Raw genomic sequence first — 18130 nt, 5'->3', positions numbered from 1 at the left:
CTGGACTACACGTCTATCTTTTAGTTGTTCTGCCCCTCCTCCCCTCCCCCCTTATAGTCTTGAGCAGCCGCTGTGCTATGGCGCTCATGTCGTTTAAGTTTATATTTCTCGATTGTACGGCTATTTTCGATAAAAAATAATCACTTACTACCAACGTGATAGTACACAACACGTAGTAGTAATTTTAGCTCATATTTCTAGAATCTTCTAGTAGATGTAGGGGTGCTATTGGTAGGGTACCTATGGTGGCTTACAGGAAACCTAGGAGTTTAAAGGATATGTTGGTGCATTCCTCTCTTAAAGAGGATAGTACTCAGGTTAGAGGTTGTGGTAAGTGTGGCGGTAAAAGGTGTAGGGTGTGTAACTTTCTTAAGACAGGGCGGGAGTTTCGCAGTACAGTTACTAATAAGAAATATGCCATTAATTTTGACTTGGACTGTAACTCAGATTTTGTTGTTTATCTAATTACTTGCTCTATGTGTAGCAAGCAATACATAGGGTCTACTATCAATAGTTTTAGGAAGCGTTTTATTAATCATAAAAGTAGGTTAAATAAGCACCCTAGTTTACCGGTTAGTAAAAGAGTTAAGGATGACCTTATCTATCAACATTTTCATTGCGACAATCATTTAGGTCTTAATAATGTTATGGTACAACTTATAGATAAGTGTTACTCTGAGGCTCAGCTTAGGGAAAGGGAAGGCCAGTGGGCTTATCGGCTTAAGTCTATCTACTCGCGGGGTCTTAATAGTGATGACTTTTTTTGTAGTAGGAACCCACGTAGAGATGTGTAAATTATTTTTATCCATAGCGCGCGCTATTCTAGAAAATGCGCGTTTTTGTCAGTTGTAATGTTTTTGCGTCTCGCGCCACTATTCTGATGTAAATAAGCTTGTAACGATTCACCTTCTTCAGTCTGCCCTGAAGAAGTCTTATTAAAGACGAAAATTTGGCAGAGTCGATTTCCAGTTTTTGGTGTATTATATTCATTGTTCTGGTACGAGATCGCGACAGTTTGGGCTTTTTGATTCTAAATAAAATGTGATACACTGTGTATTCAAGTATTGTCACAGCCTTTATTTGCGGCCTGCGTTAAAATCCTTAAAGCATGTACACCACCAACAAAACTCATACAGCTCAAACTATCTATTTACATTAAAAAACTGAAGATACATTTACTCATCCAAGGCCGGGCATTATATATGCAAGGTCATCGAGGATTTTCGCCTGGAAAAAAAAGAGAGAGAAAAATGTCAATAAATTAGCAAAGACGTTTTGTTTACTGTTTCATTTCTAATCTAACTTTTTTCCATTTATTCAAACTGCGTAAAGGTCTGGCATGAACAAACAGGTGTTCTGATGGAAACCGTTACAAATTATAACCGGAAAATAGAAAAATAAAATAATTTTGTGTTTATGACGGATGTTTAGGTGTTTTGCTCAAGTTTCCAATTTCCACCAGAGAAAATTACCCGGTTTGTTGAACAAGAAGTGTTAAACGCGGATATGTTTTGTTACGAAAATAAAAGAACGTTGGACAATAAGGACTTCCAAATTTGGTTAAACCCCAAAACACTAAAAACCCGGTGACTCCAAAATTCCGCCTACTCAGGTTAGACTTCTTTTTGCCTTCAAAGATTCTTAAATATATCTGTTAAGGACTAGCTCAACTAGGCGACATGAGTGCGACATGAGTGCGACATGAGTGCGACATGTCTCTTCCAGTATAAAAAACATGTAGTGCGCGACTAATTTTGTAGAGCGCGACACGAAAATGTTTCTCAACCATCCGAGAACCATCTTGTCGCTGCTAATGCAGGTTGTATGTATCGCGCTTAGTACAGCCAGGCCTTATAGAATGTCGATCAACCACTCATTTATTATTGTTTACAACTGAAAATACAGCGTTTTATTTGCAAGAAAACTTCAAAATAACCATCCACGATTGAAGTCTGATACTCTATTAAAGATATCGAAAGTTTCTCAGTTAATCGCTTGAATCAGCCGATGGAAATTTATTCTTTGAGTCACTCGATATTTTGCGGGAGCATAAAATGGCGGCGTGAGTGGCCTTCTTTAAACTTGGTAACTCGAACCATCCTTAAAGTGCAACTAAATTGCACTTAATTCTGGGCAACTCTCTTTAGGGAGATCATTAGCGCAAAATAAGAAAACTGTTAGGGAGATTAATGCATTATGAAACTTCGTATAAAGCTAGAAGATTCAGCACGTGGGCCTTATTGCAGGGTTTACGCGGTTAATGCGTTTTTAAACCAGAACATTGGAAAGATCAATCAGCTCGGGCCTATTTCGGATGACTGTTTATCTACACAAAGTACTAGTAAAGTCAACAATTTTATTTACTTCTCTAGCGTGTCGACAATATAAACATTGGAGTTAATAAAAATATCATTCCCAAATGTATAATCTTTTTTTAAAGCTTCGACTGTTTTTTTTACTCAACAATCGCGGCTTCTTTAAATATTCATTGAAAATAGTGACCCCCTGTAAATGAAACTGTTCCGTTTGGTTTAATAGAAAGAGCTTTGTTCAGCTCTTGTCCAGCCAAAGTCTTAGATTTCTTAGTACGATTAAAAATAGGAAAAATTTGAATTTCATTTTTACCCGTAATATTGGTGTGGATAGACATTTTTGCAGTGCAGTTTAAGACACAGAAGAAGAAATGATTTGCGCTCGCTTTAAACAACAATCAATAAGCTGTTTTCATCAGATGATATATCCGGTGTCATGACCTGGACTTACCTGGGTTTTTACAGAGCAGCCATTCAGCTCCTCGACCTGTGAGGTCAAGAAAGTTAAAGGGCACATGGCACATAGGATAGAATCCAACAGGACTGACAAAGTGCCATGAACTTCCATTGCCTCCTGGAAAAGAAGTTTACAGCATTTTTAATTTTTTTTTATTACACTGGTACCTCTTAGAAGAGGTCACCCTACGGAGGGAGTGAAGTGGCTGTTTTGCCGTTTAGCCGCTAATGAAGGTTCACAAGAAAAGGCAAGAAAAATACTATACTGTATGTCTTTCAGAAAGACCTCTCAGATAATGTCAAAAGACAAATCTGGAAATAGCCCCTTATCATCGTTAGCAAACAGTCCAATAAAATTCTAAATCTCCAAGTAACTGTGTTTTCTGGAAGCCACAAGGGCCCAAATCTGTTATATGTTCTACAAACCAAGCTACCTGCAGCTGCCCTGAAGAAGGAATACTTAACAAAACTCTGTAATGTTTGTGCATTTTGGGACTCTGTCTTGGGTATGGTACACATGAGAAACTGTGCATAGTCCTTACTAGGGCCTACTGTACCTGTACTACTAGGGCCTACTGTACCTGTACTACTAGGGCCTACTGTACCTGTACTACTAGGGCCTACTGTACCTGTACCACTAGGGCCTACTGTACCTGTACTAGTGGGGCCTACTGTACCTGTACTACTAGGGCCTACTGTACCTACACTACTAGGGCCTACTGTACCTACACTACTAGGGCCTACTGTACCTGTACTACTAGGGCCTACTGTACCTGTACTACTAGGGCCTACTGTACCTGTACTACTAGGGCCTACTGTACCTGTACTACTAGGGCCTACTGTACCTGTACTACTAGGGCCTACTGTACCTACACTACTAGGGCCTACTGTACCTGTACTACTAGGGCCTACTGTACCTGTACTACTAGGGACTACTGTACCTGTACTACTAGGGCCTACTGTACCTGTACTACTAGGGCCTACTGTACCTGTACTACTAGGGCCTACTGTACCTGTACTACTAGGGACTACTGTACCTGTACTACTAGGGCCTACTGTACCTGTACTACTAGGAACTACTGTACCTGTACTACTAGGGCCTACTGTACCTGTACTACTAGGGCCTACTGTACCTGTACTACTAGGGCCTACTGTACCTGTACTACTAGGGCCTACTGTACCTGTACTACTAGGGCCTACTGTACCTGTACTACTAGGGCCTACTGTACCTGTACTACTAGGGCCTACTGTACCTGTACTACTAGGGCCTACTGTACCTGTACTACTAGGGCCTACTGTACCTGTACTACTAGGGCCTACTGTACCTGTACTACTAGGGCCTACTGTACCTGTACTACTAGGGCCTACTGTACCTGTACTACTAGGGCCTACTGTACCTGTACTACTAGGGCCTACTGTACCTGTACTACTAGGGCCTACTGTACCTGTACTACTAGGGCCTACTGTACCTACACTACTAGGGCCTACTGTACCTGTACTACTAGGGCCTACTGTACCTGTACTACTAGGGCCTACTGTACCTGTACTACTAGGGCCTACTGTACCTGTACTACTAGGGCCTACTGTACCTGTACTACCAGGGCCTACTGTACCTGTACTACTAGGGCCTACTGTACCTGTACTACTAGGGCCTACTGTACCTGTACTATTAGGGACTACTGTACCTGTGCTCTCAATGTCGTGCCAATGGTGGTTAGTGACTCCCCAAGAAGTTTAAGATGGGCAGCCATGTCGATTGGCTGTGTTGATGGTGCACTGGAAGTGCCTGTCTCTGGTTTGCTTGACTCAGGTATTCCTTGCTTTGCTTTAATCTCCTTAGCTTTATTTCTGTATACCTAACAAAAGAAAAATGTCAGAGCTCAAAGCCCATGGCTATGCTTTTCAAAGGACTTTTTTTGGGGGGGAGCGGGGAGTGAGAACAGTCAACATCTGTGGGGGGTGATTGGGCGGGTGCTAGTCATGGGTATTAGTGAAGTGGAAGGGGTAGCCTACCTGTAGGTTTTGATAGTTTTCCAGCATGAAATCACTGAAAACACAGAGTCCACATAGCCCGGCTGCAATCTTGGTTAATGCGCTTTGCCAGGGGAGGCGATTGTCGGAAAAAGGCAAGACATCCTGTAGCGTTCTTCCCCCCTCCCCCTGCCTCACATATTTTTTCTCCCCCCCCCCCCCCCCCCCCCCCGCAGAGCGCATTATCCAAGATGGCGGCTGTGGTATGCGAACTCTGTGTTTACAGGCGGGGCTTCTGGAATTACGCGCTTGTGCGGAAACGCGTAATTTGGCTTTCTCCGCGAAAACCACAAATTTCCGCGTAATCCCGCGTAATTTGGCTCAATTTTGAAAGACAAAATATTTAAGTGCACAGCTGATGTGTTCTTTTAGGGTTCTTACCTCAATTTCTCGTAAAAAACGAGAGATATTCTTCGTAAGAGTGCGATATTGCGAACTGAATTCAAAACAAATAAAATGACTAGGCGTTTTTTGCTAAACCGCGAAGGCCTAGTACTTATGATAAAATACCTTTTTTCATTGGCTGGTGGCTAGGAGCCAATGAAAACTCGCCTAAGATATTTTTGCGCAATAAAATAAACCTTTTCAAGTTATTTCGTGCTTTCCTTAGGTACAAAATGTAGTTTGGGCATAACAGTTGATATTCCGTGTCATTTAGCGCATAATTCAGTAAAGAATCCTGCAAAATTTTGATTTTTTTAAAGAAACATGTATTGCAAAATCCTTCGTAACTTAGCGCGTAATGATTGATTTTCCGCGTAATTTAGCAAAGAATCCCGCGTAATTTTGAGTTTTTTTCTGCGTAATTCCAGAAGCCCTGTACAGGGTTTTTGTGGCGGAAAAGCTATCAAAGCCTACAGGTAGGCTAGGGAAGGGGACATGTGAATCTAAAACATACAGTAGTAACAGTTCTAACACAAATAAAACACAGTCTTAAGAAAGCAAAATATGAGAAGGCATTTCCATAAGGTGAGTTGGCAAAGCTGTTGCAGTATTTTCAACTGAATTTGTTAAAGTAGTGGAATTCGGTTTAGTTATTTGGAGATTTCCTCATACTCGTTTTTTCAACATTGGTTAAAAACAATATGAGTCGTCGGCTGAAAAGAGCTCAAACCTGCTTGTCGTCTTCTGGCAAACTGTTCCATGCTTCACCAACTTTCATGCTTATTTTAGCGAATTCTGAAACAGTAACAAGCAACACAAATGCTTTAGAATCACAGATAAAGAGAATCTTGGACAAAGTCAAATTACAGGTGATGATCTGTGCACTTTTGTCACTATGCTTTTCTTATAGGGCACACACTTATCACGCCAAGATACATATCTACACAGCTTAGAAACATAACATAGAGGAGTAAGGTGCAGTGGGGCAGAAGGTGAGGGGTTGGTAATCTTTTCAGCACATTTCAAAGCCTTTAATAGCATTTTCCTGGGTCCTTCTCATGTACTGTATACATGAGCCATCTTCCAAAGTTCTATGACCCTCCTTGTACACAATGTGAAGTTCAATAAAGGGTGAACACTGTTTACTTCATTTTGTATAAACAGGATGTCAGCACACTCACCTAAACCTGGATTAGCCTCTGCTATCTTAGACCTTTCTTGCTTACAATACAGAAGATAACCAGTGACTAAGGATTTCTTCTTCAAATAAATAAAAAGTGAGTGGAATTGAGTTAAACTAAGCAAATGATGAAAAGGTCAGTTAACCTTATTATTAGCGTTCACACCATTCACATATTACTATAAATCCACCCCAGACAAGCTAATTCCTTAATATTCAATTGATGTTTCTTTTGTTCAAAAATCTTTTAGATTTACTAAAAACTGCTATTTACGAGAAACTTGTGTGCACATTGATGCAATACTGTAAGGCCCCAGCTTTGAAACTGTTTATTAAGTAGATTTTATGTGTGTTTTACAGTATCAAGAAACATCTTAAAAGTTACAGTACCCATTTACCTGTTTTTCTGGTGTTCCTCTGTCTTCTTTCGCTTTCTTTGCAGTGTTCTCCTTCCCACAGGATCTCTTCTCTGGTGAAGCTTTCGGGGTTTTTGGTTTGTGATCTTGTCTTTTTGGTTGTTTTTGTGGAGACTTAACATCACTTTTACCACTGACGTTTCCAGCCTTATCTTTCTTTATCACAAGTTTAACATGTTCTTGCTTCGGTAATCCTAGCTGTGTCTCTGGAGGCAAAATTGATTTCTTTTTCTTTTTTTTCTCCGAGATGACTTGCTCAGCAGACGGGACGCCTGTTAGTCCCTTGAATTTGATGGATATCTTTTTCACATCCTTTGCACCATCCTCACTAGTTTGAACAGAATCTCCCTTACCTGCAGCCTTTTTTTTCTTTTTCTTTGTTACACTATCACTATCTCCTCCTGAGCTACTATGTTCACGCTTTTTTGAAGCTTTTGCAGGCTTTCCAGACTTATCAACCACTGATTTCTCTTGCACAGACTTCTTATTTTTCCCATCAGCAGCTTCATCTTGACTGGGTGATGAATGCTTGTGCTTGTGCTTTTTGTTAGTCGGGCTGTCAGAGTGATGTTTATTGCTGTCTGTATGGTGCTTTTTCTCAGGGTCTATGTGTGTATGATGCTTCTTGTGCGCTGAACTGTCTGAATGAGTGAGATGTACTTTCAGTATGATATGTTGATCCTCTTCTTTCACTTCGCTATGAGATTTGTCAACTTCCTTACTTTTTGAGTGTCTGTGTTTTGGTTTCTCCCTTGATGCCGCCCCCTGTTTAGTAGAAGTTATGGCTTTATCACCTTGTTTCCCCGAGTTCTTGTTACTTTTCTTAACTTGCTTTGGCCCTTCCACTGCAAAAGAACTATCAGTATTGGCAATTTCCTCTGGAACTGCAGTCGGGGTTGTTGTTTTTCTTGATTTTTTCGAGGGCTTCAGTTTGGGGGTCTTTTCTTGTGTTGCTGATGACACGCTAGGAAGAGGGGCAGTCTCACTTGCTTCCCTCACACTTGTAGCCTTCCTTGACTTTCCTCCAGCAACCTCTTTTTGAGTCGGGCCAAGATCAAAATCCTCAGTTGGTCTATCTCTCTTCCTCTGCTGTGGAGCATCAAATTCATACAAAATGCCCCCAAGTGCAGTTGGAGATACAAGATCTAAAGACTCATCCAGTAGAGCAAATGTTCTCTTTGGAATGGGTGTCCTTGAAGAGACTCTGACTTTAGGTGAACCATCAGATGTTGGTGGAACATGTGCACCTTTATTTGCCTCTGGCTGAAATGGTGACAATTTCAAAGCTGGAGCATCTTTCTTAGCATTTCCACTTTTCCTCACAGATTCTCTGGAATCATCAAAGTTTGATGACTTGTCCTTCCCCTTACCTTTTTTCACAGGTCCGCCAGGTTTCTCGGGCAACTCTTCCAGCCTCTCTTCATACCCAAGTTCTTTTAAAAAGCTCTTGTAGCTTTTCCTTGTTTCCCTTTTATGGCCTTCAGTGAGATCTGCACTTATTCTGTGTTTCGTATTTGGACCACCTGGCTTTGGAAGACCACTGTTAGGGTGCAACTCCTGTCCTGTGCTACTCATCTGATTAGGATTTGTTTTATTCGCCTTGGAAAGTGTTCTAGACCCTGCTGTACTCAGACTCTCTGGCTGTTTTGTGAGGTCAATGCTCTTTGGTGGCAATGCTAGAAAAGGAAGCTCACCATCTAAGATCTTTGGTTTGGGCGATCTAAAGGACCTTCTCACATTTGTGCCTTCAGGAGACGCTGGGTTGTCCATAGAGTTAGCACTTGAAGTACTGGCAGCACGTTCTAAAGCAATGGGCAGCTGAAAATCAAAATCGTTTTTTGGGGAGCTCAAATTGGTATCCATGCCATCGTCATCACCAAATCGTTTTGGTTTGGGCGGGCGTGAAGACTTCCTTACCTTAGCAGCATCTTTATTACTCACATCACTAGGGGTGCTACTTAGTAATCGAACTTGGTCCTCAGTTTTCGGCGATCGAGCGTTCAAATCAACAAACTCCTCAGCTAGCTTCTTCGGTTTGGCGGCTCTAGATGACCGTCTGGCCGAAGCTTCTACACTCGTTTCAGCAGATTCCAAACTCTGTCTTCGCGCTGGCTGAAAATTAAACCTGCTAGTTGGAGCTTCTGTGTGACTTTTTGGGGAGCCCAACCCGATTTCTATGAAATCTTCATCGATGGCTTTGGGCTTTGGCGGTCTAGACGATCGTCGAATTGACGATGAGTCGGCAAGCAAGTTATCATCGTATTTCGCCGACTTTGGCAGAGAACTTCCGCCAATCGGCGACTCGAGGTCTTGCGTGGGTGTTCCTGATACCCGTTTACGCTTCGAGGGCCTTTTACTAGACATAACCGTGAGCCTCTAGCTGTTAAAATGCGTTACAAATAAATACAACATCAAAACTACAATAAGACAATCAAAATGGCGCCCATCTGGCTTGTCGAAAAAGCCTGGTAACTAATGGTGTGAAAATATTAAATATCTTTTAAGAGCACAGACATGCACTAAAAAGACTAAAAGAGATATCGGGTAATTTGTATCATCACTATTTTGAACATTTTTCTTTCCTAGTTCCTAGTAATCTTATAATTTCGAGTACATAGATAATTAGTTACATGGGCTACCTGTGCTAACCAGCCAAGTCTTCGACGACGCACTCGTCCAATATGGCGTCCTTCTAGAACGAAGCGAGGCATTCTCTCTTCCTTACTATTTCTTTCTAGACTTGTAAAAGATTGCCTCATGGCTAACACTGACGTAAAAGGTAAAGGTATTAAGAGGTTGGATTCAGGTTGTTTTCTTGAAGTTGCTTTTACAGTGAAAGGTATCTAGATTAGCTTAGTTATCAAACTTTTTTAACCAAGGAAGAACTTTGAAACTTACTTAACTTAAGTCTTGTACTTAAGTATATATAATAAGTAAGCTTTTATTTCAACGAAAGGAATGTTATGTTGTTATAACTTACATATGACGCCGATTACTTTTGTAGGGTTGATTGGCAGGCTAACAAATCAGAAAACGGACGATAAAAGAGTTGGATGCAAGAAATGTGGCTATCGTAAGTTTGATTTCACATATCAGTTATTCTGTGAGTTCATTTCATTGTTAATAACAGGATAAGAATTATGGTTACAGTACTTTAGTGACACTTGCAGTGTTTGTTGATATTTAAAGGGGTTTTCGTTCGTCCTTGTGCCGACATATAGTATACAGAAAGCCAAATTATCGAATATTTGCATAGAGCCAAAATATTCATTCTTGCAATGCCAGAAAAATGCAGTCCATGAAACTCATAACAACAAAACTCTCCACCCTTTTAACAAAATACACAATGGCCTTGTGATGACTGACATCTATAGCCTTGATAATTTGTTATACAATACAAAGCAAAATAAGTTGCATTATCACAAATTAAGTACTCGCTGTTGGCTCAGTCACCATTATGACCTCACTTGCTAAAAAGTTGCGATCAACTTGACCAACCTCCTTTGAGAGAGTCTTTGACAGTGTGGCTCTGAGCAAATCATAGCATATGATCTTTAGTTTTACAGTAAACCTTGACCATTTAGATGATGGCTCATTTTGCTTTTCAGCTGGTCACTTGACTTTCCAGTGCCGTAACTTCATCCCAGTCGACCCTAAGAAAGATGTCGTTGTTGACGTCAGCAGTACATCCAGCGAGGACACAGATGACGACGCAGAAGTTAGCGTAAGCTCAACATCAACACCATCATCAGAATCTGTTGGTATGCCATTATGTATAAAAGATTTTAAAAATGCTATTTTTTATTAGGACTACATTTGAACAGTGGACAAGAAGTGGAAAAAGGAATGCTTCAAAACTATATCTTATGTACATTACTAGAAAAAGCCATTAATTATCCAATGGCCATTTTGTTTAATGAGTTAACCCTAAACCATAGTAATTGGGGGTGTAAAGAATTTATACTATTTCATACTGTGGATCCAAAATCTCACATTGCAGAAAAAACAGGATGTCTGCATTAGTTGCCCATAAGACAATGATAACTACATAATGTATTTGATGCACAGAATCTGAAAAACGATCCAAGGTAAAGAAAAAGAGAAGAAAAACAAGAAGAGAACATTCAAGGTAATTTATACAAGTATGTTATATATTATATATATGTGTGTGTATGTATATCTTGGTTTGTAGGCAAAAAAACATGCGAACTACCGTTTCATCTCATCGTTTCATTTCATATGTATATGTATGTGTAATGCGTGAGTGCAGGCGTTCATATAACAGTGCTCAATACATAGGTGTTGAGCGGGATATAATCTCCTGATGAGTGGGCAACCACGAAACAGGCTTGTAGAGATAAAACGGTAGTTCGCATGTTTTTTTTCCTACAAACCAAGATATATCCCGCTCTACACCTACAGTATGTATTGAGCACTGTTATATGAACGCCTGCACTCATGCATTATATATATATATATATTGGTTTGTAGGAAAAAAACATGCGAACTACCGTTTCATCATATATATAAATAGTACTTGTTGGCTATTGATTCCTTACTATTATCTCTAGGAGGTCGGCTTCATTAGAAGAGGTCTTACAACAAAGAGATGTACCAAGAGATCGTTCGGCATCTCTGTCCCCACAACACAAAAGGTATACCGTTACTCAATTTTCTGGTTTTTTTTTTTTGAACAAATATATGTAAAATAGCCTTGATATAAGGATCAATTTATTTTACCAAGGTTAATAGTAACTTTCCTTCCACAATAGCTTTTTAACTTACCACCTTGTGTTCAGGTCAAAACATTCTCGTCACCGGAAACAAGCTGACTCAAGTTCTGAAGGTAGTGAGTGATTTAAACAGCATTGTTTTTTATAGAACCCATCTTAGATTGTGTTGTCTTTGTCATATTTAGATTCAGATGCTGACAGTGGTGATTCGCACAAGAGACGAAAACACAAAGAGAAAAAGAAACGCCACAGGTAAGGTAGTGCTGTACCAAGCGAGGGAAGGTGGAAGTTGCCGTTTTAAGTTAATTTGGGAGTTTAAAAGGTTATGATCATACACAAGGAATTACAGTGGCTTGCCCCCTCAGACAAAGTTTTCTAGCCATAACACTGTAAAACAGACAACATCAGAACAATGCCTAGAGATGACGTGTAGTGCAGCAGGTTTGCCCATGGTAATAACGTACTATTCACAAACAAGAAACAAGCGAGGTAATACTCAGTACATTATACCAATGTTAAGAAAAGAAATTCTAGTAACATAAAACTTCAATCTGTTGTGTGTTCACTATATAGTTTGTGATTTGACTGTTTATATTTTCCATGTTATTCAGGGACAGAAGCCGCGACCGACACAAGAAAAAGACAAGGAAACACAAAAAGCACAAATCTAGATCCAAACAAAGCTCTGACGATTCTGACTGAAACATCAGATACTAAAGATTAAAAAAACTCTAATATTCAGGACATCTGAATATAAGACCTAATTATCAACATTCCTAAATGTACATATGTACAAATAGCAAGTGTTTTTTTTTAATGAACACCAATACCTCTTTATAGTTTCTGAATCTCTACTTGAACATTTTATAAACTGAATTGCAATGGTAAGATTTTCATTGGGAATCGGCCCAAGTACCTGACCTCTCTCAGTGGCTTTGATCTGTGAAGGACTATGAATTAATGTTAATAGTCATTATAGTTTTTTAGTATTATTACAGAACAATCTGCTAATATTGTAATATTGTTATTCAACCACAGTATACACATTCTTTTAAATAGTGTCCTTGCTTTATTTTTTTTTCTCCTCACAAAATACTTTAACTATTCTAATTAAAACACCACAAAACTGCTGGTATATTTTATAGGCAAGAATGACATCGAAAAAAATTGTAGTTACTCTTTTATCCATGGTCAACAACTATTTCATATCAGTGGTCAATTTTAAGTATTTTTCCAAGGAGAAACCTATTCAAAGTCAGAAATGTTCTAAGAAATTTGGACAAATATTATATACATTACCCTAGTATCCTTTGCTGTAACATTAATACATTAATAAAGCTTTATAAATCCCAGACACATCTTTCGGGTCACCATTTTAAAGCCATTGCGTAGCGTTCTCATCTCATGTCAATCATCATAGATGCTGGGTTTTCTAAGTATGATTTCCAAAGGTTAGAGAATCGGCACATGACAGCTCCTTCAATGATTCTGTGATCTGCGGACCAACTGACATTCATCACGTGTGCTTTGTAAACATCTCCATTTGAGTTAAAACGGGGTAAAACCTGGAAGGAATATTGGAAGTACACGTTAATGGTATACTACTTACAAGGGGGTTAGCTGTTTACAGTGAAACCATTGCCAGTGATTCTGCATACTATAAAAGCTATTATAAGGTATTTGGCCACTACAGAAATCTCAAAAGCTTTAAAGACTTATCATACACCCATTTCAAGTAATGTTGCACTCAGATAATCTATGTGTAACCGCAGTGCTTCATGGGTATCGAATGATAAAATAAGGGTAAATAAAAACAAACACAGGTTTAGAAAGCTTTAGCATTCTTGTTTATGTACCTCTAAATGTACGCACAGTGTCCAGAGACCAGGATTCAGTCATTTATGTTACCCATGGACCACTACGGGTGCAACTTTAATTGAGACAGGTGTATACAGCTTTTCAAGATTCTACAAACCCTGGCTCTTAGCGATAGAACTTTTATAGTGAGAACCATGTATCAGATAGTACCCCCTCCTCTGCTATTGATATAATAAGATGTCTGACTCACCTGTATTTTGCCAAGAGCACCGATGGCAACTTCTGGAGGTAGGACAACTGGCTTAGCGTAGGTGCCACCAATCTACAATCACACAAAATGGGTGAGATGGGAGATCCTATAGTGGGTACTCAAAAAATCATGATGGGGTTACCACCAAAATACCCATATAGGTATGTGCAACCATACATATCTTGGGAAAAGAAATACTCCCCTAATGGCCCATAACACTATCCTTTCTTATGCCTTTTATTTAAAAAAAAAACAAGATTCTCAGGATAGTAAAATGTTACACTTAATTCCCATAAAGTTTTAAGCCCCTACAATTCTGAAATGTGAAAAACAATAGTTTCTTACCGATCCAATATTTGAAAGTGAAAATGTTCCACCAGTCATATCTTCTGTTCCTAGTTGACCTTTCAAGCCAAGTTGATGAAGTCTTTTCAGCTCTACAGCAATTTCAAAGACAGACTTCAACTGGACATTTTTTACATTTGGTACTACTAGTCCCTGGGGCGTGTCCATGGCGAGGCCAATATTGTGTGCAGCCTAAAAATGAACAACAAATTATCACCATAATTATGCGGCTATCCCAAATAGCTATATCAAATCGCTGAATGGAAAGACATTTATTTCCATAATGTCAAAGCTGCCTATTTCTGAAACAAGTGCTTCACCCAAATGCCCTAAACACCAAGCAAGGAGCAAGGGTTCTATATACTTTAGGCAGGTTGTTTCTTTTTACCTTGAATGTAATTTTTGTGCATTCTGGATCCACGGAGCTGTTGAGAATGGGGAACTGTTGCAATGCCATGGAAGCTGCCTTGATAAACAGAGGCATAAAAGACAACTTTACACCTCTCTGCTCAAGCATTGGGTTGATATGTTTCTTGAAACTGAAATATAAAATAAATGAGACATCAAGGACAAATTTATTCTTTGGTAAGAATAAATGTTATAATTCAGCAACTATTTGGCATTTCTTTTGCTCGTACAAGGGGCTAAGGGACGGGCATTGTGATATTCTACATTCTGTGCCGATGTATGGGGAAAATTCCCCCCCCCCCCCATCCCCAACACCTTAAGCTGTAAAACTTACTCAACAAGTTCATTGAGCAAAATCTCGTCACAATATCCAAAATGAGGGATATTCAATGCTGCTGTCATTGTTTTGGCCATGGCTTTCCTGATGCCTTTGATATTCTCTACCCTGTCTTCTAAAGCCATATGTGGGATAAATACTGGTGCAGGCGGTGATATTGCTGGTGCAGACGGTGATATTGCTGGCGCTGGCTGTGGGGATGGTGCTGCAGGGGGTAGGATTTCTACAAAATACAATAAGGCACCACAGTTATCAGGAACAAACAGAAATGATACCTCCAAAAACATGGGCACTGTTATATTGAGAACTCAATATAACAGGATCATTTCCTATTCATTTGTATACTGTTGTTGAAATTTAAATTGTAACACCAGGTAATGCTACAAAAAGTGTTTAGGTTGTGAGGGGGCACTAATTAGAAGGGGAGCACTTATTGGAAGGGGGCATTAATGTTAAAATTCAAACTTGTCTTGATTTCAACAAACAATAAAAAAACACTGATCAGCTAGAACTTAAACAGTCTTTGCCAGCCGCTATTTTGTCATCCTAGCAAAGTACCAAGTGCAGAAAAGCATACATTTCCATCGGTTGATTATGTAAAGCCAATGCAATATTTTTTATGTAGTTTGGTAAATAAAGTATAAAACGTTGTTTTTAGATGGTTATTTTAAGATTTTTAGAATATAATGTGCCTTCGAATATAAAATTGAAAACAATCACAAAGTCATTGCTGACACAGGCCCTTCAAACACAAATAATAATAAATAATAATATGTGCATTTATACAGCACTTATATCAACCATGTTCTAAGCGCTTTACATTTTAAAATCCTAAGTATTAAGAGTGTCCCATCTTGGAACTGAGGAACACAAGCTTCTAGTAAGCTGACATATGTTCAACAAGTAAAATTCAGGGCCAAGAAACAGAAAGATACTATCCATGTCTCGACCGGGACTCGAACCCGTTTCAGCAGAGGTGAGAGGCCTCACACGCTGACGCTATAACACACTGGGCCACCTGTGATTCCACACAAGCTCAAAAACATGAAACTTAAAGTACCTAAAGTACCTAAAGGCCTAAAGGTCTTTCAGTCATCCTTACATTTTTAGGGAGGATGCTTATTGGAAAGGGGTTCTTGTTCCATATTTAATGCCTTGGGGAGGGGGATGAATTGAGATGGAGCACTTACTAGAAGCTGGGCAATAAAGCAAGCATTTACGGTATATACCTGGTGGTGGTGCTCTCCTGTTATGAATAAACAGCATGACATCTTCCTTCAATACTCTGCCATCTTTCCCAGTCCCAGGAACTTCACTCAAATCAATCTGAAAGGACAACAGCATTCGTTAATTTTTTTTGGAATTAATTCTCGTGATACATAACCTATTTCTAGTAAAAGATAAATCATTCCAGGGCCAGAGATTGCAACCCAACAATTGCATATGTGATTGGATTGTTTGAATGTGACAAAAGGATGTGACATAGCACACCTTGTTTTCCATAGCAATCTTGCGAACCGCAGGGGTAGTAAGCACCTTGCCACCCTTGTTAACACTTGATGCAGGTGCTGTGACGGGGAGGGCTCGTGTGGGACCAGTAGAAGGGGATGACGGGGGTGGGGGGAGGGGCTGGTCTATCGCTGACGTGGGTTTGGGCTCTTGGTGGGCGGCCATGACATCTTCCGCTGGACTGATGTCAGTGTTATCAGCTAAAGAAGGTAACACCTGATTTTAGTGCATCATCAAATGGCAAAAATTACAGGAAAAAACACCAGAGAATTTACAGGGACTCTCTTCTGACAACTCAATATCCACCAACGGTTGGCCAACTTTAGCAATGTCATCAACTTCATAGTACAGTTTTTTAATGACTCCATCAAATCTACTTGTAATGGTGACAGATGCCTACAATACGAAAAAAGAAAATAATTCAAATAAGATTCTATCAATAACACCATTTCCTTATCACCAATCAATATGAATATAAAAGTAAATTTAGGTAAAATCCTGCCACGCGATGTTTCAAACAGTTCATAACAACATGTTTAGCATAAAATCAAAGATACATGTCATGTTAGAGTGAGACTAAAACTATAGTGTAACCACTATTTGATCTCCATCACAAACTCATCCAGAATTACAAACTTGCATTCCAAAATATTATCAATAGTGAATAAATCCATTGCTAGGCAAAGCCTAGATGCAAAAACATGGATATGGGGACCCTGGCCCAAACAAATTCTGCAGGCTATAAAAAACAGAGATAGTATCATGGATCAGATATATCCTAAGATATTTTCTGTGAAAAGTGCCCCCATCCCCCACCATTCTACCATCCATGTGTTAAAGATTGTACAGCATGTACCTTATCACTTTGGACTTCACAAATACTTTCAAACTGGCTCACTTTATCCCCTGGGCGGGCATACCTGAATTCAAAACGTAAACAGTAGTGGTAGTACATGTTCTATTTTGGATACAAAATCAACAAATTACATTCCTGTTTACCACTCTTTTATTGTAACTTCTGCAATGCCTTCACCGATATCCGATAAGTTGAATGGAATTATCTTGCCTTGCAAAGCTAAAGAACAGAATCGTATTATCCATGAGTTTAATTCATTGCTACATACACGTATTTATACATTGAATATGGCTCATGGATAATACAACGTTTTAACTTAGGTTAAGTTAAATGTATGTAAATAAAATACCTAACCATCAAACACAAAAAACAGACAAAAAGCCGAGAACAAAGAAAAACAATTTCATACTCTAAATAAAACTGTTGATTTTTATGGTGGTTTAAGGGGTCACATGATCTGTCAAATATCATATACCAAAATATAGCGCTTTTTTATTTTTAAATCCTCCTTTTGTGAATGTAAAAATATAAATACTGACCTGCACATGTTCTAAAATTTGATGATTGTGACAATAACTTCCTGGCCTACAAACAAAAAATAAACAATAAGTTATTAACATTTAGTGGAATTACTTAAGTATGTGCTAACAAATGATAAATAAAATATTACTCGAATGTTTAAAAAAAATACCCTAGAAACCAAGGCCTATTATGGTATTCTCATACCAATAGAAAGTCTATAGAAGATTAAAGGCCTTGCCTTTGGTCACTTGATGGTTTCCCAAGAAAAAGAATTTTATACACAAAATCTTACTTACCGCATACCGCCTACGATCAAGTGTTCCATGGGAAGCAGTTACAGAAATGGAACTTAACTGACGCGCAAACTGGCCCTGCTATGAAAATACCAAATTTTAAGTTAACTTCAGCTATGTAATTTATCAAAAGCCAGAGATCATCATCATACTCTGTTTAAAACTTGCACAATCCCGCGCTGTATTGAACAATTTCGCGCAAAAATCAACCGCGCCGCCATTTTGGAATTGTTCCACGTGGATTTACTGATGCGCGTGCGTACAGTGTGATGTGCGCTTT

General features: G+C 39.2%; 3 protein-coding genes across 5 annotated transcripts; 1 reads left to right on the top strand and 2 right to left on the bottom strand.

Annotated features, from left to right (window-relative positions):
• Window positions 1–1056: 1056 nt before the first annotated feature.
• Window positions 1057–9242, bottom strand: LOC5518238 (HMG domain-containing protein 4). 2 transcript variants are annotated; one of them, XM_048731950.1, is made up of 6 exons: window positions 6762–9242; window positions 6365–6443; window positions 5914–5978; window positions 4454–4624; window positions 2764–2886; window positions 1057–1227 (listed from the first exon to the last, which is right to left on the bottom strand). In XM_048731950.1, exons 1-6 carry the CDS (start codon window positions 9141–9143, stop codon window positions 1180–1182), a joined length of 2868 nt encoding a protein of 955 aa, XP_048587907.1. In that variant the 5' UTR covers window positions 9144–9242; the 3' UTR covers window positions 1057–1179. The 2 variants fall into 2 exon arrangements, with proteins under 2 accessions (XP_048587907.1, XP_048587938.1); XM_048731981.1 differs by having other exon boundaries at window positions 6365–6440.
• Window positions 9243–9397: 155 nt separating this feature from the next.
• On the top strand, window positions 9398–12864 carry LOC5518223 (protein SREK1IP1). The gene is made up of 8 exons (XM_032362854.2): window positions 9398–9558; window positions 9784–9852; window positions 10388–10540; window positions 10848–10908; window positions 11351–11434; window positions 11579–11625; window positions 11698–11764; window positions 12124–12864. The coding sequence occupies exons 1-8, from the start codon at window positions 9537–9539 to the stop codon at window positions 12212–12214; spliced, it is 594 nt and encodes a 197-aa protein (XP_032218745.2). The 5' UTR covers window positions 9398–9536; the 3' UTR covers window positions 12215–12864.
• LOC5518237 (lipoamide acyltransferase component of branched-chain alpha-keto acid dehydrogenase complex, mitochondrial) lies at window positions 12562–18116 on the bottom strand. Of its 2 annotated transcripts, none has more exons than XM_032362850.2 (13): window positions 18003–18116; window positions 17854–17931; window positions 17575–17620; window positions 17179–17254; window positions 17036–17099; window positions 16455–16575; window positions 16162–16379; window positions 15900–15996; window positions 14668–14893; window positions 14314–14464; window positions 13926–14117; window positions 13581–13652; window positions 12562–13077 (listed from the first exon to the last, which is right to left on the bottom strand). In XM_032362850.2, exons 1-13 carry the CDS (start codon window positions 18069–18071, stop codon window positions 12910–12912), a joined length of 1578 nt encoding a protein of 525 aa, XP_032218741.2. In that variant the 5' UTR covers window positions 18072–18116; the 3' UTR covers window positions 12562–12909. The 2 variants fall into 2 exon arrangements, with proteins under 2 accessions (XP_032218741.2, XP_032218742.2); XM_032362851.2 differs by having other exon boundaries at window positions 17854–17928; window positions 18003–18086.
• Window positions 18117–18130: the final 14 nt, after the last annotated feature.

Source organism: Nematostella vectensis, chromosome 1 (assembly GCF_932526225.1).
Source record: "Nematostella vectensis chromosome 1, jaNemVect1.1, whole genome shotgun sequence".
In the NCBI taxonomy this organism is placed as follows: domain Eukaryota; kingdom Metazoa; phylum Cnidaria; class Anthozoa; order Actiniaria; family Edwardsiidae; genus Nematostella; species Nematostella vectensis.
This window is presented reverse-complemented; position numbering and strand designations above follow the sequence as displayed.

Bases quoted from the DNA above. Each gene is read 5' to 3' on its own strand.
- LOC5518238 (XM_048731950.1), bottom strand. From the start codon at position 9,143: ATGTCTAGTAAAAGGCCCTCGAAGCGTAAACGGGTATCAGGAACACCC. The intron at 6,444-6,761 runs GTAAATGGGTAC...ATTTATTTGAAG, and splicing joins GAGGAACACCAGAAAAACAG to AAGAAATCCTTAGTCACTGG. The intron at 4,625-5,913 runs GTTTGAGCTCTT...TTCTTTTGTTAG, and splicing joins TGCCAGAAGACGACAAGCAG to GTATACAGAAATAAAGCTAA.
- LOC5518223 (XM_032362854.2), top strand. From the start codon at position 9,537: ATGGCTAACACTGACGTAAAAG. The intron at 9,559-9,783 runs GTAAAGGTATTA...TTACTTTTGTAG, and splicing joins GGCTAACACTGACGTAAAAG to GGTTGATTGGCAGGCTAACA. The intron at 11,626-11,697 runs GTAGTGAGTGAT...TGTCATATTTAG, and splicing joins AGCTGACTCAAGTTCTGAAG to ATTCAGATGCTGACAGTGGT.
- LOC5518237 (XM_032362850.2), bottom strand. From the start codon at position 18,071: ATGGCGGCGCGGTTGATTTTTGCGCGAAATTGTTCAATACAGCGCGGG. The intron at 17,621-17,853 runs GTAAGTAAGATT...TTTTGTTTGTAG, and splicing joins TTGATCGTAGGCGGTATGCG to GCCAGGAAGTTATTGTCACA. The intron at 13,078-13,580 runs GTGAGTCAGACA...TATTCCTTCCAG, and splicing joins GTGCTCTTGGCAAAATACAG to GTTTTACCCCGTTTTAACTC.